We start from the raw sequence: 22,742 nt of genomic DNA, 5'->3' as shown, positions 1-22,742 counted from the left end.
AAAGCTACTGAGGCCTGCTTTGCAGAGGGGGCCCGCTCCAAGCAGCCCAGGCAAGGTGTCCTCTGACCAAGGGGACGCTGGACCAGGCTGGTATCTGGGGTCCTCAAGGGGCCCCTGGGCCAGCGGCCAGGAGAGCAGCGGTGCTGAGTCATGCTGAACTCAGCGGTAAGGGTCTCAGGCAGAGAGGCGGGGTGGGGCCACTGACTGACCTCACGTCCTGCCAGACTGCTGACTGGCGGGGACCCCGGGAGCTAGGCCTGGCTGGGATCCAAGTCTGGCCCCCTCCCCCCAGGGTGCCACCTTGAGTGTGCTTTGTCTCTGCATCTTACGGTCTTTTCGAGTTCCTCCGGCCTGTGGCCATATTGTCTCCTCTCTGGGCGGTGACTCAGTCTCCCTTCACTATCTTGTCTGACAGCTCTCCCCTGACTTGATGTCTCTGGGGAGAGTCTATGGGGGAGGGGCAGGTGCTCCAGGCACACAGTCACAATGGGGCCTGAGTTACTCATTCACCAAATTTCAAACCTCAGCCTAAAGACCTTTAGCCTCCACCAGGCCCCACCTGCAGAGAGGGGTGACTTTGGAAATGCTCACAGGTAGAGGGAGAGGAAGGGGGGAGGCAAAGATGATCTGAAGAAGGACCCAGATCTTGGGGGTGAGGGGCAGACAGGGGATGGGGGAAGAGGCCCAGAGACAAGAGGACAGAAAGACCCAGAGAGAAGGGACAACAGACGCTGTGACTAAGTGATTTCAGTCTCTGATTTCCTCTTCTGTGTCCAATCTACTAGGCCATGTTGCAGTATCTGCACCCGGGCCTGTTCTGCGGGCCCTCCCCCCAGCCCATCCAGCCTTGTCCCCTCCTCTCCGGCCACTCAGCACAAGCTCAGGCCTTGACCTCTCCCTTGGATCTTCTGGGCCCAGCCTTCTGACCTCGGGTAGCTTCCCCACAGGGCTCTAGAGCCCTCTCCTGGTCCACTGAGTCCTGCCACCTCCCCCCCGCCCCGCCCCATTCTCCACCTAAGTGTGCGACTTCCTCTGGTCCCATATGGTGGAAGCTTCCGAGGCCTAGTTCCCCAGGGCCTGCTGCCCTGCCCTACAGCCTGGACTCCCCTGCCTGTCTGAGGTCTTGCCCACTGCTGCCTGGAACACAGCACCACCACAGACCTCAACGCAAGTGATCTTCGGTCCCCTCCCAATTGTGGGCTTTTGGAGGGCAGAGCGGGGACCTAATCCCTCACTAACCCAGAGGGCACTGGGCTCCCTCAAAAGATTTGCCGGCACATGAAGTCTGGTCTCCTGTGACAGCCAGGGAGAGGGCTCAGTGACTCAGACTCCGAAGTGTGGCCTGAAAGAGGTTTATTGCCCCCCACCAGACCTCTCCTCCCCTACATCCCCCCCCCAATAATTACAAAAGTAAGAAAAATGCCCATGGCCCCCAATTCCCACCCCTCCCGGAAAAATGCCATAATTTATGCAGAAAAGACACAGTCCAAGGCAGCTGGTGGCCTCAACCCATCTTTTTCCAGATGGTGAGTGACGCAGTCAGCACTCCGGCCACAAAGATGGTCACTGTCTGCCACGTGGGTGTCCCAAAGTAGGAGAGGAGGCCGTCCTGCAGACAGGTACATGAGTCACTTCAGCAGCTGGGCCAAGGGGGAGCCCCTGCGCCAGCATGTGAGGAATCAGGGAGGGAGAGGGGCCTGGGAGAGGTCAAAGGGCATGAGTGGGGGTAAAAGCCTAAGATTAATGGATACTAAAGAGTTGGGGTCGTAGGGTTATCAAAAAACTTGATGGATTCCAGGGGAAGTGGAGGCACCAGGGAGAAGAGGAGATACTAGTTAGGTCAGGGGTCACCGAGAGGTCAGGGGTCACCGAGAGGTCATGGGGTCACCGAGAGGTCAGGGGCGACCAGGTGAGTCAGGAATTGATCAGACGTGTGAGGAAATGCATTATAGACCCCATCTGATGATCCAGAGTCAGGGAGGACAACACTGTGTTGGGCTCAGGAGGACTCAGGGGTCTCAGAGTAGTAGGGGTGGGGGGAGGTTAGGGGCCTCACCCAACCACCCTGGTCCTGGATCCAGCCCAGCAGCCGCTCTCGAAGGAAGTCCAGTGTCCAGCCCATGATGGTCCGGATCAGCTCGGGCACCTTGGTACACAGGGCCTGCAGGGAGTGGAATAGGCCTTAGGGATTGAGCCTTGTCCTCACTGTCGGGACAGTGGCCCGACGCCTTTCTCAACTCTGCCTCCCCTCCTGCCCCACTGCAGTCTCTTTTCCACTCATAATCAGAACAAGCTTCGTAAATTGTTAACTGGGTCTTTTTACTGTCAACTGCCCTGCTCACATACCTTCCATGGCTCCCCAGGTGGTAAAGACCAAAAGGCATAGCTCAGCCCACAAGGCCCTGTATGAAGGCTCTGACTTGATCGCATTCCATTTTTCCACTTCTTTTCTGTGTCTCATTTACCTTCTTCCACATCTTCATTCCCACCAACTCTTCCCTGCCTCAGGACCTTTGCACATGCTGATTCTTCTACCTAAACAGGCTTTAACCAAGCAAATTTTTACTCCTCCCTCAAAGCTCTAATGTCAGGTCTGATGTAATTCTCCAGAGAGGGGTTTTCTGACCTTCACACTAGGTAGGACTAGCCATCCCCCCCGCCCATGACTCTCCAACAATCTGAACTTCCCTTTCCCACCCTCTATCTGGCTATCTCTTCCCTGTTGTCCACCTCATATCCAACATTCAAGCCCCATCATTAATCTGGCAAACACATTAAGAAATCTGCTCCCCACCCGCCCCCCCACCTCCACTGCGACCACCAGAGTCCGGGTTAGTCATCATTCAGCAGGACTATTATAGGTGCCCCCTTCCCACATTTCCCAGGTTTTGCCCCATAATCTTTCTTTTCTACCCACAATGGCCAGAAAAAAATTGTCGGGCTTCTGCTTCCCCCATATTTTATCGTGACAAACTTGTGATAGAAAAGTTAAAAGAATTTTACAGTGCATAGCCACATACCTGGAGCCTAGATTGTACAATTAACATTTTGCTTGCTAGAACAGTCCTTTAGATTTAGAAGTCAGGTCACCCCACTCTCCTGTTTCTAACCACCCAGTCACTCGCATCTCACTCAGAGCAAAGCTAACATCCTTGCAGTGGCCCAGCGGACCCCTCACAATCTGCCCTCATTTCCCACCCATTCCCCCTCCTCCCTGCCCTCAATGCATCAGCCTTGGTCCTGCCTCAGGGCCTTTGCACTTGCCGGGGCCGTTAACAGATGCCTTTTCCCCAGTCTTCACAGATCGCTGCAACTTTGGCTTTGAGGTCATCCCCTCTCAGAAGTCTTTCCCGACCACTTTGCACAATTACATCACCAAACTCATCAGACATCGTGGGCTCCACGAGAGCAGGGACTTAGCCTGCTTTGTTGGGTGCCGCTTCTTGGGTCGGGCACACAGTAGGCCCAATAAATGTCTGCTGCACAAGTAACTGAAGGAGCCAACGAACCAGCCCGTAGCCCTCTCCATTCCCTTTGCGCTTAGTGGGCTGCCACAGGGGTTGACCTCACGACTCCCAGGTCCTCCTAGGTCTGAGCGGAGCATCCCTGGGGGCTCACTGCCCGGCAGCCGCCCACCTTGAGCACCAGTTTGCTGGCAAAGTAGAAGAGGGCCACGACCCGGCCCCAGTTGAAGTTGCCATCGGAAAACATCTCCGCTGCCACTCGGAAAAAGACCTCGCGGGGGGAGTCTGTGTCCACAGCTGCGATCATCCTGCAGGAAAGAGGAAAGCCAGTGCTGCCGAGGGAAGACCAGGCAGGGCGTGGGGGAGACTCTGGGATTCACCTCACACCAAAGACAAGGATGCCGAGGCCCAAGTTAGGCTGTCATGAAAAAGAACGGGCCAACATGGGGGAAAGGGACGAGATGGACATTCAGGAAAGTGGGGAAAATGACTCCCTGAGGGAGGGTTTCAGTATCCTAGAGGAAGGGCGGGCTTCTCAGCCAGGGAGCTGGGTAGAGTGGTGGGGCCCTGGACGCCTGGGTCTGAGGGAGTAGCAGACTGTGGGTCCGAACTCCAGGCCCAGGGGAAGAGGGGCCTGAGAGCCGGGGCTCTGGGGATGTGAGGGAGAAGGGGGCCAGTGGCTGGATTCCTGGGGCCCAGGGGCCACACCTCTGCAATTCCATGTTACTGTCCAGTTCATCTCCGATGCGCTTGAGACACTCGCTCAGCTTCTTGGTGGACGCATCCTGGGGTACCTGCTCCAGGGCCAGCTCGGGTGTCTCTCCCCCCATTCGCCCTGCTCGATCTTGGATGAAACTAGAGTGGGAATGGAGTGTGGAGGGTGCAGAATCAGAATGGGGCATCACTCCTCCGATCCGCTCGGCAATAATCACACCTCAGACTCACCCCTGAAGCAAAAGGGCCCCTGTCTTCATGATCTGCTCAGAGCTGGTGGGCCCTAGAGGAGAAAGGAGGGAAGACGTGCCTGGACTCTTGGGTCCTAGGGGATTCAGGGAACTAGGGTGTCTCATGATCTCTGAGGGAGGACAACACTAGGGGGTCCTGCATTTCTAGGTCCCTGGTAGATACAGTGCCTAGGGGCCCGGGCAGCTGAGTCCCTGGTGGAGATAAAGGCAGGGAGCCTCGGCCAGTATCCTGCGTTCTTCCGGCGGAGGAGGCTGAGGGAACACTTCATGCATCCAGACCCCTGGCCTGAGGGGGCAGAGGAGAGACCCGCCCCTCCCACCAGGAAGTGGTGCCGGCGACAAGCCCGGGCCTGCCCCGGGGCTTGGGATTCTGGGGTCTCCAGCTTCTCGGGGGTCCGAGAGCACCAGGCAGAAAGGCATCGGGACGCGGAGGCCAGAGAGCCGGGAACCCCCGGGGAGGGAGGGGGCTGGAAGCAGGCAGCGCCCGATCCGGGAGTTTCTGCCTCGGAGTGCTTGGAGATCGCACGGCCCCAAGACCGGCAGGAGGGATCGTGGGGCCGGCCGGCGAGGGGGCTCGCCCTCCTCCCGCCCGTCTGCCTCCCGCCTCACCCCCGCCTCTGGGCTGCTCCCCGGACCCGTCCATCACCGCCGCTCCCGCCGCCGCCTCTCGCCGGGTCCGCCCGGGCGGCCGCAGCACGCCCCTGGTCACGTGAGCGCCCCGCTGAACGTGCGTGCTCTCACGTGACCGCCCCGCAAAATGGCGGCCCGCAGGCTGTCGCCCCGCAGGGCTGTTGGGTCACGTGACGGCACCTGCCGCACCTGCTTGGGGAGGCCGGGCCCCTATCACGTGACTATCTAATCTGCACCTACAGGTAAGAACCCATCGTGGCGCCCTTCCACCCGCCACTCATTCAATGGCAGCTGTAACTTTCATTCATTCATTCATTCATTCATTCATGCAGTATTTTTGGAAGTTTCAGGTGACTTTAAGACCTTCCCAGGGCAGAAGCAACATCGGAGGCCAAAAATCTCACTCACTGAGGCAGGGCGTTTTAGACGATTAGAGTCTGTGAGCTGTTTTTGTGACAAGGAATATGAAGTTCAAAAAATGGCAAAACTAACCTGTGGTAGCAGATTGGCAGGGTATGAGCAGGGAGGGGCCCCAAGACAGGCACCCGGGGTGCCTGGAAGATGCTGTATCTTGATCGAGATGATGATTACTCGGGGATACACATGTTGAAAAATTCATGGAACTGTGCGTATGCAATGTGCACTTTACTGCGTAGAAATGATATTTCCTCTTAAAAGAAGAGGACAAGAGAATTCGGATTAGAAAATAGGTCGGGGTCAGATAATGAAGTCGGGGGAGCATACAAGAGAAGGGACCTCTGTCCCAAGGGTGGCTGGGAGCCATAGGAATAGAAGATTATAGGAGCCCTAGTACATCAGCCCAACACCACCAGGAACATAGTGTGACAAAGTCAAGTTTATTGACCCATTGAGATGATGGAGACCACACAAGAGAGAAACCATGGAGCATTTTGACGAAGGAAAAGGTCGAGTTCTCACAGGATCTGCAGGAAGGGCAGGGAAACACCAGGTGCAGACTGTGAAGAGGAACCGGGTGCTCGTGTCCTTGGAAACTACAAGGTGAATCTAGATATGGAGTGGTCCCAAACCCGTTGTGTGAGGCTCTGCACCAGGATTGGAAATTGAGGCTGCTACTCTGTTTCAACTGCCTACAGGCAAGAGTGGGATGTTTCATTTTTACTGAGGGAAGGGATTCTAGGGAACAAAGTTTCTCTGTAAGAAAGCATGTCCTTGGGGGAAAGTGTTTCCTGTTAACTTTGAAGGGAGCTTTATCTTTGCCTGTTATTTCCGCCCAATGAATGAGCCCTCCCTTTGCCTTAATTACAGAGAAAAGAAGAAAGGGCTTTTTGATGCCCACCTCGCAACAGAGCAGCCTTTGAGCAGGAGGGAGAAAACTTTTTATTTTATTTTTTTAAGAAGGTGAGAGCACGAGTGGCGGAGGGGCAGAGGGAGAGGGAGAGAATCTCAAGCAGGCTCCATGAAGGGCTTGATCCCACGACTTGGCAATCCTGACCGGAGCCAAAATCAAGAGTTGGGATGCTTAACTAACTGAGCCACCCAGGGGCCCGGAAAACTTTTTCGCTAGTTCTGAAGTCAAAACTGTTTATAATAACAAGGATGCTACTTTGGAACTGTGAAACCCTCTTCCAAGATGGTTCCCAATGACTTTAGTCCCCAGGTATATTCATGCCCCTGTGTAGGGCCCTCCCACACTGAATAGGGCTAACCAGTGTGGCCAGTAGGGTATTGTGGAAATTAACGGGGGAAGTAAGCAGGGACAGGACATATCTTTGGAAACTGGGAAGTGGCACACCAATTCAGCTGCTCTAGCAATGGCTAATGTAAAAGTGGCTTAAATAACAGTGAAGTTGATTGACCTCTTGTGTAACAGTCCGAGAGAGTATGCAATCCCCGGTGACATTAACAGGGAGTGAATTTCCGGTGTCAGGGACTGCCTGCTTAATTTTCTTTGTCAACTTGACTGGGCCACAGGGCGCCCAGATGTCTGGTCGAACATTCTCCGGGTGTTTCGGGTGCGATTAACATTTAAATTGGTGACTTGGTAAAGCAGACTAGGCTCCCTGCTGTGAGCGAGCCCATCCAATGAGATGAAAGGCCCATCCTCCTCAGAGGGAGAAAGAATTCTTTCTGCCTGATTGCCTTCGACCTGGGACATGGGCTTTTTTTCTTGCATCCAGACTCACACTGAAACATCAGCCCTTCCTGCATTTCCAGCTGCCCGCCTTCTGATGAGACCTACACCATCAACTGTCCTGGTACTCAGGCCTTTGGACTCGGACTGGAACGAAACATCGGCCTTCCTGGGTCTCCAGTTCACCAACTTGCCCTGCGGATCTCAAGGCCTGCCTACCTCCATAATTGTGTTTTTCTTCTAGCCTTCTAGCTTGTGGGTCCACCATCTGCAACACGTGGTTTCCATCTCGTGGGGGAAGAGGACACGCCAATGCCCGACACAGCTCTACTCCAGTCCCAAGAAGGGAGAGGTTGAAAGGGAGGCCATCCTCTTTGCCTAAAAAAGGCCATAACTCAGATGCTGCACACATCCCGTTGGCCAGAACCCATTCACGTGGTAAGACCTAGTTGCAAGGGAGCCTGGGAAATGTGGTCTTTAGCTGGGCAGCCATATGTCCAGTGAAAACTTTCCTATCGTACATGATTGAAGGGACATCTAGCAGTGTTTGCCACACAAAAGACTGAAACCAAGCAAACAGAGGGCTGAAGCCAATGTAGTGATACCTGAATGATGTGTAAAGAGACTTGGAATAGAAAACGCATTTGATTGACATCTAGTCCCTCTCGTTTGCCCACAGTGAGAATTATTCGTGCAAACCCAACGTATCCATCTCAGTCTTCTAGAACCTGGCAGAATTGAACTTCCTGGACTCTCTGTGACTCACCAAGGTCACGTGACTAGTTGTTGCCAATGAATTTCACGAGGTTATGTATGTTGTTTATGTGTTAGGGCTTTTTTTTTTTTTTTAACGTTTATTCATTATTGAGAGAGAGAGAGAGAGAGAGACAAAGCATGAGCGGGGGAGGGGCAGAGAAAGAGGGAGACACAGAATCCGAAACAGGCTCCAGGCTCTGAGCTGTCAGCACAGGGCCCGACGCGGGGCTCGAACCCACCAGCTGTGAGATCATGACCTGAGCCGAAGTCAGACGCCCAACTGCTTGAGCCACTCGGGCGCCCCCATCAGTTAACATTTTTTGAGAACCTACTGGATGCTGGAGGCTGTTCATATACTATCGCATTTATTCCTCCCCAGAGTGTGGTTGGTAGTATGTCTCTTCTTTACCGATGATGAGAAGACGGGGGCAGGGAGGAGCTGCGGCAGAGTGCAGTTGGGGACACCTCCTACCCACCCACTCTTCCTTGCCCAAGGTCACAGAGTCTATGCTAGGCAAACCAAGGATCTGCCCACAGGTGTCTGCTCCAAAAACTTGTGAGAAATGTGGTCCTGACTCTGCCTTCCTCCCCTTCCCCACATCCTTCTACCAAGTGTACTCACTAGTGACCCCTTTGATGGGTCGGCTTGCTCCAGCTCCCACCAAACCACCATTGCTAAGATTTCTGTGGCAACCATGCCTTTATTTATTCAGGGCATGCATCAGCATTTGTCTTGGGGGAAGGTGACCCCAATGGCCTTCCTCGCTTCCTCAAGGATGTCAGCCAGGAGTTCACTTTCCGCCAGGGGAATCACAGGACTCTCCTTCAGGCCTGGGGGAGAGTACAGTTAGGGACCCCTCCTATGCACGCTTCAAAGATCGAAAGAACTACCATCCCCAGAATCCCATGAGGCACAAAAGTAATACATGGGTTGTGCAGATGGATGCCCCCAGGGGATCCTGGGAGTTGTAGTTCCAGACCGCTATTGAGAGTGGCCAAGGGGTGAGGAGTGGCCCACTCCCCTACCAGGCTTGCCTCTCTCCGCCCTGCCACCCTCTCACCCCTCCTCCACATCCTTACCCTTTCGTAGGCACTCCCGGACATGCTTGGCCTCATAAGTCATGCCCACTCCATGTGTAAAGTTGAACTCCTTGCCTGGGGCTGGGGGCAGCGCAAACTCCTTATGCTCTCCCTTCACCACCAGCTCTGTTGGGCACCAGCAGGGGCTGAGGATCTGGGGACAGATAAGAGGTGGCTGCCTGGGGGGCTCCAGCCTAATGATGCTTAGGGGCCTCCCTCTCACACCTGGCGGCTAGAGGTTGGTTACCCTCCAACCTCAGGAGGGCCTGCCCCCCTACCCCCTCACTGGGGGATTTGTTCAACAGCATGACTGTCCCACTAGAAGCCTGTCTGTTCATCCCCCCCACCGGGGCAAACCCCTCTCTCACCTGATGCTTAGGCCCAGTGAAGACAGCTTATCTGTGTGTGAATCCCCTTTTCGAGGAGGAGACTTAGATAATCCATCATCTTCTTATCTCCTAGGTGACTTGAGTTTTTGGCCCCAGAGCCCTGGGAAGCCTCCATTATTTCCATACCCAAGTCTAGGCCAAACTGGAAATAGAGATGTGGCCAGGGCAAGGTCCAAATTTTGCAGTTCAAGTCTGGGGCAAGGCCCAAACTCTTCTGCTAAGAACAGGATTTCTTTCTAACGACAGGGCCCCACGAAGCCCAATGAAGCCGCTCTTTGGTCAGGCGCAGATCCCGTCCTGGAAGCAATCCCAAAGGCCACAGCTGCCCTCTAAGCACGGTCGATAACGGTTTCTCCTCAGGCCTAAGGGTTTCTGACATACTAAGCTCACGGTCAGGAAGGAGCCCGGAGAGCCAAACCCATCCCCAAGCCTAGTGGTCAGGGATGGATTCCTCAGCAGTGCTGGGGGAAAAGGCCCACAGCCAGCTCCAGCAACCAGAGCGGGCCCACTCCTGTTGCCAGGGGCCACGGTTCCCGGTTCCCAGTTCCCAGCACTTGGGACCAGTCCCACTGGCTTGGCCAGTCCCGCCTCACCTGGGCCATGCCCTTGGTACCGCTCACAGAGTTCACATTGGAGAGCTCAGCAGTGATGCTGCAGGTAAAGCTGCTGTGGACCCCTCCTGGGTACTGGAGGAGCACAGTGACAGTGTCGTCCACACCTGCGGAAGGCACAGCACGGGAGAAGGCCTGGCCTCAGAGCCTGCCTAGGGCGCCCTGGGCAAGAGGTCTCATCTCTAACGCAGCCGTGAAAAAGCACCAGGCGAAGTGACAGAAGCCAGACATAAAAGTCGGCCTACTGTCGGGCTCCACTTGTGTGAAGTGTGCAAGATTGGGCGGACCCCGAGACAGGGAGGAGATCAGTGCCCGCTTAGGGCTCAGGGCCATGGGAGGACTGGCTGTGGGGATAGGTTTTTGGGTGTGTTTTTTTTTTTTTTTTTTTTGGAGTGATGAGAATATTCTAAAATGGATCCTGTTAACTGCACAACTCTGTGGATATGCTAACGCCATGGAATTCTACATTTGGAATGGATAAATTATACGGTGTGCGAATTCTATCTCAGGAAAGCTGTTACCAAAATAAAAGAAAAAGAGAGGGACGGAGACTTAATGTATCAGAGCCTCGACATCATCCTCTGCAAATACCCGTTGTATAGGTTTGGGAGAATCCGTTTCTTCGGCTCTAAAATGGGGATAATTGGGGCGCATGGGGGGCTCAGCTGGTTGAGCGTGGGACTTCGGCTCAGGTCATGACGTCACAGTTCGTGGGTTCAAGCCCCACATAGGGCTTTGCACTGACAGCGTGGAGTCTGGATTCTCTGACTCTCTCTTTCTCTGCCCCTCCCCGACCAATGTGCATGCGTGCTCTCTCTCTCAAAAATAAACACTTAAAAATATTTAAAAATAAAATAAAATGGGGATAATAGAGGGGGCACCTGGGTAGCTCAGTTGGTTAAGCGTCCAACTCTTGATTTTGGCTCAGGTCATGATCTCACGGATTGTGAGTTTGAGCCTCCACACCGTCAGCGTGGAGCCTGCTGGGGACTCTCTCTCTCTCCCTCTCTCTCTGCCCCTCCCCCACTTACTCGCTGTCTCAAAATAAATAAATAAACTTTAAAAAAATAAAAAAATTTATTTTTTAAAGTTTTTATTTATTTTTGAGACAGAGAGAAACAGAGCATGAGCAGGGGAGGGGCAGAGAGAGAGGGAGACACAGAATCTGAAGCAGGCTCCAGGCTCCGAGCTGTCAGCACAGAGCCTGACGTGGGGCTCGAACTCACAGACTGTGAGATCATGACCTGAGCTGAAGTCGGATGCTTAACTGAGCCATCCAGGCACCCCAAAATTTTTTTAAATAAAATGGGGATAATTGAAACTGTCCCATCCAAGTTATTACAACTATTACATTAAATGACGTAAAATGCACAAAGCACTTAGAATGCTATTTAGATTACAGTAAGTGCTACAAAAGCATTAGTTGAGAATTAAATACAGCTTGTGGAGTAGCAGCCTGGTTCGGGAACACATCATGCACGCCATAGACGGAAGAACCTACTGACCTAATTCTCTTTGGTTCCAGATAAGCCCAAGTCCTTATGCTGGATCGACTCTGTGAGCCTGGATAAGTCACTGTCCCTGTCTGCAACTCAAGTGTCCTCATCTGTAAAATGGGGGCAACTATAATATATCTATCTCAGGGGGATCATCCTTATAATAACCCTAATGCAGAAGACGCACTTGATAAATGGAATCTGTCATTTATTTATTTATAAATTCTATAAAAAAATTTTTTTAATGTTTATATTTGAAAGAGAGAGAGAGAGAGTGCTCGAGCATGGGAGGGGCAGAGAGAGAGACAGAGGCAGAATCCGAAGCAGGCTCCAGGCTCTGAGCTGTCAGCACAGAGCCTGACGTGGGGCTCGAACTCACAGACTGTGAGATCATGACCTGAGCTGAAGTCGGATGCTTCACCAACGGAGCCACCCAAGCACCCTTATTTTTAAATTATTGTGTTTAACTTTATTTATTTATTTTGAGAGAGACAGAGAGCCTGAGCAGGGGAGGGGTGGAGAGAAAGGGAGAGAGAGAATCCCAAGCAGCTTCACACTGTCAGCACAGAGCCCCACATGGGGTTTGAACGCGCGAACGGTGAGATCGTGACCCGAGCCAAAACCAAGAGTTGGACGCTTAACTGACTGAGCCACCCAGGCGCCCTGATAAATAGAATCTGTTTTTAGAGCTACTAGTTAGTCTAAAAGTTGGCCAGATACTAGCCTGAGAAGGTTTTCTAGGGTGTGACCTTCACCCATATATATTTTCCTGGGTAGTCATTGCCTCCTGGGGTACTGTTTGCAAAGATGGCCACAGAATTCCTCTCCTTACCCTGTGAGGGCCCCTCTGCAGTAGGACTTTGTAGCTCCTTCCATCAGGAGGTATAGTCTACTGGCTCACCTCTGAAATCAGGTGACGTTGGGCCATGGAACAGTAGCAAACAAGGGACAAAACGAAAGTTTGAAAAATGCTTGCATGCTGCGCCCTGCCTTCTGTTTGTTGCACCGACAGCGTGCACGAGGCCGAACCAGCTAGCTGAAAAGACTTCGTTAATGAACTCTTTATGACAACCCTAGTATTATCTTCCTTCCTCCCTTCCTTCCTTCTCCACTCCCAACACGAGTCTCAAGCCCAAGACCTCGAGATCAAGAGTTGCATGCTCTACCGACTGAGCCAGCCGGGCGCCCCTACAACCACCCTATTGTCGACATTTGACCAGTAACCAGGACTCAGAGCCATTGAGTCCCTTGGCTAAGATCGCACAGCAATTACCAGTGCAGAGCCTGCCCACACTCTCAACTCTGATCCTCTTTGACGTCAGGAAGAAAGTTCCTCCAGCTGTCTAACCTGATTTTCATGGGCCAGGAGACTTATTCCCGGCTCAGGGCTCCCAGCGAGAGAGGATGACTCTTACCACCATTGTATAGTTCGGGATAGACGGTACCTGTTTCATGGCGCCTTCCCATGGCTACAATCTTCTCTGGCTTCTGCCCACCAAAGACCATAGAGATGAACTGGATACAGTAGATGCCAATGTCCAGTAGGCCACCGCCAGCCTGGGCCCAGTCTAAAGCCCGGGTGATGTGGGTGAGGTCCTTCCCGAATTCTGCCCGAGCCACCCGGAGTTCCCCCAGAGTTCCCTGAGACAGAGTGGACCTCAGAGCTTCGGTAGCAGGAAAGAAGCGGGTCCAGATGGCCTACACACCACAGAGGGAGAGAGCAAGAGCACTGAAAAGAAAGGAAGGGCGTCAGGACCCAGGAATTAACCAACCAGTTCCTCTCCCTTCTGCAGCCCAATCTTGAGAGGGTCCCCGCTCCTCCCCACTATCCAAACAAGACCCCTCCCCCTTCCTTGCACAACCCATCAGTCCCCAGGTTGTGCCCCTAACTCTCCCTGGCTCCACCTCGCCTCTCCATTCCCATAGGAGCAGCTCTAGCCTTATCTTTTCTCATCTGGACCATTACTCCAGTCCCCCAATGTTATAGACTCAACTGTGCCCCCCGCCCAATTCATGTTGAGGTCCTAACCCCCCAGGACCTCCCAAGGTGAATGTATCCAGAGACCAGGTTTTAAAGAAGTAATTAAGTTGGAATGAGGTCATCACGGTGGGCCCTAATCCAACAGGAAGAGGTTAGGACGGCGACACACATGGGGAAGGCCACATTTAGACACAAGGAGAAGACGGCCATCAACGAGCCAAGGAGAGAGGCTTCAGGAAAAACCAACTGTGCTGATATCTTCTAGCCTCTGACTTCTTCTAGACTTCTAGCCTCCAGAAGTAGGAGGAAATAAATCTCTGTTGTTTAAGCCACCCAGTCTGTGGTGGTACATTGTAATGGCAAACTGATAACATACAGACTCCCCCCTGGTTCGGACCACCCCCGACCTGGCCCCAGAGGCATCTTTCCTTCTACTAGAGTTGCCCCTGTCCCACCCCTGCCCATGGCTCCCCAATGCCTAATATCAATTCCCATTTACAGAGTATGTATTAGGGGCAAGACACATACTTTGCATAATGATTCCTCCCAATCTCCCTGCCAGGTAGCTATCATATGTCCCTTTTATAGCAAGAAAACTGAGGCCCGGTTGGGTCAAATTACTTGCCCAAGATCACAGAGCTAGGAACTGGTGAGAAGTCTAGAGTCCTCTGACTCCAAAGTCTGTCCAAGGTCAAGTTCACACTAAATAGGTGAAATCTGCCCATTCTTGTCCTCTTTAAGTCTTAACTCTGCTTTTCCTCTCTGGCCCATTTCCCTGTGCAATTTACTTTTCCTTTAAGGCTCAGGTCAGCCCCTACCTGCACGAAACTTCCTTGACTATCCCCTACACTGGGCTGGTGCCCCCGTGCTGTGTCAACCGCCCGGTGCTGTATCCACGAAAGTCCGTGCAACTGGGCATTGGGAGAGCCCACTTCTGTGACCGTAGCAGATCTGCAGCTCGTGGAATTCTGAGCCTGTATCTCACACCTAATGAACCCCGGCTCCTAGGGTTGAATCTGAAATGTATTAGGTGCTAATAAAAATGAGGAAGCAATAAATTCAGAACCTTAGCACTGTCCAGGCACAGTGAGAACCAGAAGCACTGAGTAACCCTATCAAATCTTGACCGTCTATTTCTGAGGCATAGGGAACTTCGCAGACTAGGAGCAATATTGGGGACAGGGCAGCTAGATAGAACCTGGGGAGGTAAGAGGCAGCCGTTGCTACTACTGGCAGAACCTACAGCGAGGTAGCCTTTAAGAACCAAGAGACTCCTTAACATGAAAATAGCTTCTAGAGGTCATTTGGCGGCCATCTTAACTGCTGGCGCTATCCATTGCCATTTGGCAGCCATCTTAGTTACTGGCATTCTGCAAGCTGTCAAATGGCCCCTGTAACTAGCCGTGTCTGATAAGGGCGAAAACAAAGGCAAAGTTTGACCTTGAGAGTTGGTAGGTGTGCCCTCGGCCTTCTGCCCGCTATCCTTGGAAATCCACCGAAAGTAAGCCCATTGCTCTTCTGTGCCATTTTCACGGCTGGCATCTCTCTTTGAAAAGCTGAGCAAAGATCTTTCAGGCTGCCATGTTTGCTAACGGCCAAAAGCAATGGCTCTCACTCCTCATAGATGTTGCTAGTAGGTTTCATGGCATCGCTCAGCCACGTCCGGGAAAACACACCAACCCCAGTGCACTTTGTGGACAACTTAATTCTTGACAAACCCTGCCTTTGTGTTCTTCCAAAAACGTCCACTGGCAACCATGTTTAGTAATGGCGACAAGCGCTACATTGGAGGTTGGAAGGTCGCACCCTCACCTCCATAAGGAAGAGACCTCGGGACCGGGCTTCGGCAACCATTTCTCGAACTTCCGCAGCGTTCACGCCCATGGGCTTCTCACACAGGACGGCCTTGCCCGCTGCCAGGCATAGTAACACCGCGGCCTTGTGCTGGGGATGCTGAGTGCCAATGTAGGCCACCTCTAGTTGGAAGGGAGAAAGTCAAGAGATCAGAAGCCCTGCCCACCCCGGACTTCCGGGACCCGCCCCCAACGTAGTGCTCCTGCCCCTAACATCCTAAGACCTTGGGCAAAGTTCTACGCCAAGAGGTAGATACCATTATTTTGCCCGTTTTACAGATGAGGAAACTGAGAAGGGCAAGCAGGAGAGGACAATGCCAGCTGAGGCAGCTTAACTCCGGTCAGGCTGCTGTGCAACTACACTGTCTTGCCTTTCCATCCAGGCCATTCCAGAACACAGCAGCCCTGGCCCCAGAGCTTACTTAAAGCCTGAAAGGGCTCTCTTAGAAACTCAAGCCCCTCCTGGACTGGTCCCTAAATGCAATTTCATACCAGACCGCTAATCCCAGACCAAGCCCGTTCTTACAGTTCTGCCTGCCAGCCCCAGATCCTTCCAGAAGCACACAGGGATTGGCCCATCCCGCAGAGCCTTGCTTATCCTACGGAGCAGCCTAGCTAGAGGCAGCGCCGCGGGGTCCTCGGAGGCCCTTGTCACTCACCCACATTCGGGTCTTTGGCCAGCTCCTCATAGGACCCATAGGCCTTGGGGATGTCATGTTTCCGCGCAAATTCCTTCGCCCGGCTCAGGTCGCGGGCTGCTACCGCCACCACCTGGAGGGGCGCTAGGGTCAGACTAGTGGGACTGGGGAAGGCGCAGGCGTGGGACAGGTGGCTGGGAGAGAGGTGATGGAGAAGGCCCCGGGTAAGAAAAACTATATCCCCCAGGGCGGAGGCGGGGAGGTACGGTCCTGGGGAAGGAGGTGAGGGGGGCTGGACACGGGTCCTGGGAAAGAGAGATCTGGGACAAGCGACTATTTGACCCCTTAGTACCTAAATTTCTTCTCTTCACAGTAGCTCAGAACAAAACCCTCCCAAACTGGACGAAACTCCAGTTTCGGACAGAAGTGGAGAAAAGACTAGGGAACCCTAACTCCCTCCTCCCTCAGACCCAGGAGCCTCGGCTCCCCGGCCTGCTCTTCCACAGGATTCCGGAGGGAGTGTGGACCTGGTGCTCGGAGCGAGGCAGCGTCCGCAGCGCCGTCGTGAAGTCGCTGGAGATAAGGCCGACTGACACGATGCCCCAGCGCAGCGCCATCGCAAAAATGCTGAGTCCCAAAGTCCAGCCGCCTCTTGTTGCAAATTGAAAGCCTGACACCCCGCCCACAGGGGGGCGTGGTCATTTCTCCTCCCCCGTTGCCCCTACGCCACTTCTCATTGGCCACTAGGCCTACGCGCCCCTCCAGTCCCAATGCAAAGGAGGAGGTCTTTTAAATGTAGCATCCCCATTGGAAGAGCGCACCGTTGGCTCCGCCTTGCAGGGGGTGGGATCAGAAATGCTTCATACCTCGCGGAGGGCGACTTCTCACCACCTGACATAACGGAAAGTGCTTTTTTTCTTTTTGCTTGTGTAAACTCTATACCAGATATAGGGCCCAGGGATCAAGAATCTCATGATCTATGGACTGGGACAGCCAAGAGCCCCAAGGAGGGCTTTTTTTCTTGTCAACCTTCCACCCTTAGGGGCTGTCCCTATTCCTCCTTCTCCCAACTCTTTTGCTCAGAAAGCTGCCCACCCTTAGGAATTGTTCAGAGGGACGGACAAGATAGTAATAGAAAAGATAAGAACCACTAATGTTTCTAGAACACATGTCGTGGTCCAGGCCCCCAGCTCCACGCTTTACTTTCGTCATAAAAAAAAAAAAAAAAAAAAGTTAATTTATTTATTTAGAGAGAGATAGGGTAAGCGAGCTGGGTAGGAGCAGAGAGGGAGAGAGAGAATCCCAAGCAGGCTCCACGCTGTCAGTGCAGAGCCGGAAGCAGGTTTGGATTTCACAAAGTCGGAAATTAAGACCTGAGCCCAAATCAAGAGTCAGATGCTCAACCGACTGAGCCACCCAGGTGCCCCTTACTTCATTTCTAATTTCTCAACAGGTCTGCAAACTACATTCTACTGCTCCCTGTTTACAGAGGGAGAAGAAGCCCCAGAGAGCCATGGGATATGAGGGCTTGCAAATTGGCTGCTTCCAAAGATCATAGCTTATTTTTGAGAGAGAGAGAGAGAGAGAACGCATGGGAGAGGGGCAGAGAGAAAGAGAACCCGAAGTGAGCTCCAAGCTGACAGCAGAGAGCCCAATGTGGGGCTCGAACTCACGAACCGCAAGATCATGACCTGAGCCAAAATTGGACGCCCAACCAACTGAGCCACCCAGGCGCCCCAAGACTATAGTTTTAGAAACCAGGATATACTGCTTCTTAGGAACCCTGGAGCCAGGCTGATGGGTTCCCAGCCCCTTCTTGCCACTGCCTGACTGTATTGCTTTGTACAATTGCTTTCCCTCTTGGAGCCTCAATGGCATCTACCTGCTGCAAACTGTAGTAAATTATATTCTTCAAGCCAACTGGCAGAGACTGGCCAACTTTACCCACAGCAAATCCGTCCACTTCTCTTGCCTTGTAGACATTCAATTAAAATCTGACTTCCACAGACTCAGAGGTTCCAAGTACACACAAACTGCTGAATAAAAATATTAATGGATTGCACTGAGTACGCGAGATCACTGCTGTGATGAAAAAGAAAAAAATACGGGGAAGATGGTCTTTGAGACATTAGTCCACCAGCTCCCCAGGTTGCCTGCTTCCTGAATAAAAAACTTCCCTTTCCCACCATCACTTGTGTATCGAGTATTGGTTTTGCAGCAGCGAGCGGCCGAACCTGAGTTTGGAACCTATTCTCTATCTGGTAACAATGGTGAGAGAGAACAGACCAGCGGTGTCAAGGGGTTAAAGTTTGGGGAAGCGTGCTGTTAGTAGCGGGTAACAGGAGGGAGTGTCCCTTGTAGGGATGAAACATTTCTGTATCCTGATTGTAGGAATGGATACTGGAATATTCACATTTGATAAAGTCTCATAGAACTGTATACCAGACATTTTTAAAGTGCATGTAAACCCAAAGAAATGCTGGAAAAATCCAAATCAGATCTGTACCTGATTAAACAATGTAGCCATGTCAATTTCTGGCTTCCACAATGCACTGTATTTACCTAAGATATCATCCACATGGTGGGGTTTGAGGGCAAGCTAGGTGTAGGGTACGAAGGGACTCTCTGTACTATTTCTGTAAGTTCTTAAACAGTTTCAGAATAAGATGTTATGACTTAAAATTGTTGGCAGTGAGTTCGCGTGCCCAGAGGAATCATTTTTGCGACACCTGGTCAAGAAAAAAATAAGGGTATCTTCATGGTCCAGTGATCTCTATTGTGGGTGGAAGATACATACCCGCGAGAAACTGTCAAACTTGCGCTTGAGATGTAAGCACATTTACTGCAACATCGAGTGTGACAGCTCAAAACCGGGAACGGCCATCAGTAGAAAAACGTATGAATAAATGGTGGGAAATTTAACAACAGAAAGAAATCTCATCGCAAGAAATCTCAAGAACTTAAACTTCACTGAAAAAAAAAAATCAAGGGACATCACAGAGATATAGCACACGCACTGAACCGTGTCGGCTGTGTTTAACTTAATTCATAATTGAGTTTGGAAAAATCACCAACCTGGGACGGGAACCTGGTGCTCAGCAGGTCAGGCACCTTCTATTCCTGGGAGGCAGGCCATGAGTGTTAAGCACATGACTGCATTTCTGGGACCCAGAGCGAGAGCCAGGAGATTAACAAAGGGCGTAAGACAAAGTGAGATTTAAAGCAGAACATTAAAATAAATAAACAAACGAAATAGAGGCAGAGCATCAGTAAATAAAAAGAAGTTCATTCTCTCTCCCTTTTTTTTATGTTTATTTCTTTATTTTGAGGGAGAGAGAGTGGGAGGAACAGAGAGAGAGAGAGAGAGAGAGAATCCTAAGCAGGCTCTCCACTGTCAGAGCAGAACCCAATGCTGGGCTCGATCTCATGAACCATGAGATCACTACCTAAGCTGAAACCAAGAGTAGGAGGCTTGACCTACTGAGCTGTCCTGGCACCACGAGCCCATTCTCTTGATGTCTACTGACAAGGGCTGCTTGGCTGGGCTCAGGCTGCCACACTGTGGGGGCTGTAATCTTAGAAAGACACCCACCTCCTAGCTCTCTTACTCTCTTTATAGAGTCAAGAGAAACAGTGGTGTTGGAAGTGTGGCAAATGCAGTCCAAGCTTGGGCACCAGCACTTTCCAGGACTTGCTGGAAACATCACGTATAGACCTTGGAGGAAGTTGAAGTCGTGATCCTGTCCCAGTCAGCTCATAGCCAGGAATTCCAGAGACAGCCTCCAGGATCGTTCCACAGACAGTCCTCCCGACAGAACACAAATATTTGTTGAGCATCTAATTTGTTCTGGGTCCTGAGGACACATCAGAAATGAGACACTCTCGGTCTTCACTCAGCTCTCAGTCCGGTGGAATTGATAGTGTGGGGAACAGCATGACCAAGAGCTCTAAGGTGGAAAAGAGCCGGTTGTGTTCCAAGAACTGAAAATGGGCCAGTGTGGTTGAAGAAAAAAGACGGTGGGCAAGTGGGATGGAAAACAGGACTAGGGACGCAGGCAGGGGCGGAGTCACGAAGGGCTTGGAGAGGACACGAGAGGGCTTTCAGCAGGAGCAGGGGCAAAGATCTAATGTGGGCAGCTTTCTTGTTTCAGCACGTACCACTGGCCTGACTCCCATATTCATTCAGCAAACATTTTTTACTTTTGACTTGGCCCTGTGCTGGTTGATGGTGGGTACCCAGGGATGAGCCTCACTCCACTTCCTGCTGCCCTCCAGTCGGGGAAAGAGACACAACCTGTGCTGGGCACAGTAACGCCCACCCCCTAAGCCCCCGCACAAAGATGTTCACGCTCTGATCACCAGAACTTGTGAATAACGTGACCTTAGGTGGTAAAAGAGATTTGGCAGTTGTGACCGTTAAGGCTCTGGGGATGGGGAGATTATCCCGGCTTTTGTGGTGGGCTCACTGTAATCACAAAGGTCCTGGCAGGGAACTCAATCAGGGAAGATGTGACAACAAAAGAGAGTAAGGGATTTGATGGGGCACCTGGGTGGCTGGGGGCGGGGGGGGGGGGGGGGGCGCGGGGAGTCGGTGTTAAGCGTCCGACTTTTGATGTCGGTTGAGGGACTTTTGATGTCGGTTGAGGTCATGATCTCTCGGTTTGTGAGGCTGCTTGGGATGCTGTTTCCCTCTCTCTCTGCCCTTCCCCCGCTCATGATCTCTCTCTCTCTCTCTCTCTCTCTCTCTCTCTCTCTCTCAAATATAAATAAATATTTTTAAAATCTTTGAAAAAGCTGTGCTGCTGGCTTTGAAGCTGGAGGAAGCGGCCATCAGCCAAGGAATGCAGGCGCCTCCAGAAGCTGGAAAAACAAGGAAACAGATTCTCCCCTAGAACTTCCAGAAGGAATGTAGCCCGGCAGACATCTTGATCTTAACTAAGGAAGACGCATTTTATACTTCTGACCTCCAGAACTGCGAGATGATACATTCCTGCTTTAAGCCATGAAGTTTGTGTTACTTTGTTGTAGCGGCAATAGGAAACTAATACACAGCTCCAGACCTTGTAACGAATACACAATCCTGGACACCTGCCATATGGTGGAAACACTAGGCAGTGTAGAGGCGGGTGGGGGGAGTGGGGCTACCCTTAGCTCAAGCTGGGGACCAGGGAAGGCTGGGCAGATTGATGCCCAAACTGATTTTTAATTTTTTTATTATGATTTTTTTATGTTTTATTTTATATTTGAGAAAAAGACGGAGACAGAGACAGAGAGCGAGCAGGGGAGGGGGCAGAGAGACCCCCCCAGACCCCCAGAATCTGAAGCAGGCTCCAGGCTCCATGCTGTTAGCACCTCGCCTGGTGCAGAGCTCGAACTCACGAGCCGTGAGATCATGACCTGAGCTGAAGTCAGACACTTAATCAACCGAGCCACCTAGGCGTCCCCCAAACTGATTTTTTTTTTTTTAAGTAGTATTCATGCGCAGCATGGAGAGCCCAACACCGGGCTTGAACCCATGACCCTGAGATCAAGAGACACTTAACTGAGCCACCCGGGTGTCCCTGCATTTTGAAAGATTTTGGTGGAGGTTTAGAAGGAATAGGAGAGATGGCATTCCAGAAGAAACAACTCTTGCCGGCAAGAGAAAGCTGGATCATTCAGAAGTGAGAGCCTGGGGGCGCCTGGCCGGCACATTAGGTAGAGCCCGCGACGACTCTTGATCTTGGGGTCATTGAGCTGAAGCTCTTTTAAGCAGAGCTTACTTAAAAAAAATAAAGTAAGTGAGAGTCTGGAACCCAGGATGGGAGTGGGTAAAATGAGTGAAAGATAAACCTGGAGGGGTCACCTGGGCCATTTGGGAAGGGTCAGGAGCTCGCAGGCGATGGAGTGTGAAGGTGAGAGCAAAGGAGGTGAGGAATAGGGTCTTACTTAAGTGTTAAAAAAAAAAACACCGATGAAATCAAAGGTCACACAGAAACTGTCAACCACATAACAGACGGGTGGACACCATGCCAGGCAGAGAGCAGAGCATTTATTCATTAACTCATTTATTTAAAAAAATTTTTAAATATTTTATTTATTTATTTATTTTTTGAGAGAGAGAGACAGAGCGTGAGCAGGGTAGGGGCAGAGAGAGAGGGAGTCACAGAATCCGAAGCAGGCTCCAGGCTCCGAGCTGTCAGCCCAGAGCCCGATGCGGGGCTCGAACTCACGGACGTGAGATCATGACCTGAGCTGAAGTCGGCCGCTCAACCCACTGAGCCACCCAGGCGCCCCAAAAATTTTTTTAATATTTTATTTATTTATTTATTTATTTATTTTTTGAGAGAGAGAGACAGAGCGTGAGCAGGGTAGGGGCAGAGAGAGAGGGAGTCACAGAATCCGAAGCAGGCTCCAGGCTCCGAGCTGTCAGTCCAGAGCCCGACGTTGGGCTCAAACCCATGAACCGTGAGATCATCACCTGAGCCAAAGTCAGACGCTTAACCAACTGAGCCACCCAGGCGCCCCTATTCATTAACTCATTAAAAAAAAAAATTTTTTTTAAAGTAATCTCTGTGCCCAACATGGGGCTTGAACTCACGATCCTGAGATCAAGAGTTCCATGCTCTGATTGAGCCAGCCAGACACCCCTCATTAACTCACTTATTCACCAGATTTTTTTTTTTTTTAAGCACAGATTCAGTGCCCAAGAGAACTTAACATGACACTTCAGAACATGAACTTTGGATCCAACCTGCCAGCGTTCCAATCCCAGCCCTGCCACTGA

The 22,742-nt window shown here is 51.8% G+C and overlaps 2 protein-coding genes and 1 long non-coding RNA gene across 4 annotated transcripts; 1 reads left to right on the top strand and 2 right to left on the bottom strand.

Moving 5' to 3' along the window:
- Positions 1–1,496: 1,496 nt before the first annotated feature.
- BAX (BCL2 associated X, apoptosis regulator) lies at positions 1,497–6,741 on the bottom strand. 2 transcript variants are annotated; one of them, XM_027038032.2, is made up of 6 exons: positions 5,039–6,741; positions 4,410–4,461; positions 4,173–4,319; positions 3,637–3,772; positions 2,057–2,161; positions 1,497–1,609 (listed from the first exon to the last, which is right to left on the bottom strand). In XM_027038032.2, exons 1-6 carry the CDS (start codon positions 5,070–5,072, stop codon positions 1,505–1,507), a joined length of 579 nt encoding a protein of 192 aa, XP_026893833.1. In that variant the 5' UTR covers positions 5,073–6,741; the 3' UTR covers positions 1,497–1,504. The 2 variants fall into 2 exon arrangements, with proteins under 2 accessions (XP_026893833.1, XP_026893834.1); XM_027038033.2 differs by lacking the exon at positions 4,410–4,461 and having other exon boundaries at positions 5,039–5,169.
- A 1,868-nt stretch (positions 6,742–8,609) lies between these two features.
- DHDH (dihydrodiol dehydrogenase) lies at positions 8,610–16,660 on the bottom strand. The gene is made up of 7 exons (XM_015087171.3): positions 16,504–16,660; positions 15,998–16,109; positions 15,298–15,461; positions 12,950–13,202; positions 9,991–10,115; positions 9,009–9,162; positions 8,610–8,759 (listed from the first exon to the last, which is right to left on the bottom strand). Exons 1-7 carry the CDS (start codon positions 16,591–16,593, stop codon positions 8,650–8,652), a joined length of 1,008 nt encoding a protein of 335 aa, XP_014942657.3. The 5' UTR covers positions 16,594–16,660; the 3' UTR covers positions 8,610–8,649.
- Positions 15,547–16,601, top strand: LOC128313308 (uncharacterized). Its single transcript, XR_008293829.1, has 2 exons — positions 15,547–16,200; positions 16,445–16,601. It is a non-coding gene; the product is annotated as an uncharacterized LOC128313308 (long non-coding RNA).
- Positions 16,661–22,742: the final 6,082 nt, after the last annotated feature.

The sequence above is a fragment of the Acinonyx jubatus genome, chromosome E2 (assembly GCF_027475565.1).
Source record: "Acinonyx jubatus isolate Ajub_Pintada_27869175 chromosome E2, VMU_Ajub_asm_v1.0, whole genome shotgun sequence".
Lineage (NCBI taxonomy): Eukaryota > Metazoa > Chordata > Mammalia > Carnivora > Felidae > Acinonyx > Acinonyx jubatus.
The sequence above is the reverse complement of the archived record's forward strand: the minus strand, read 5'-3'. Positions and strand labels throughout refer to the sequence as shown.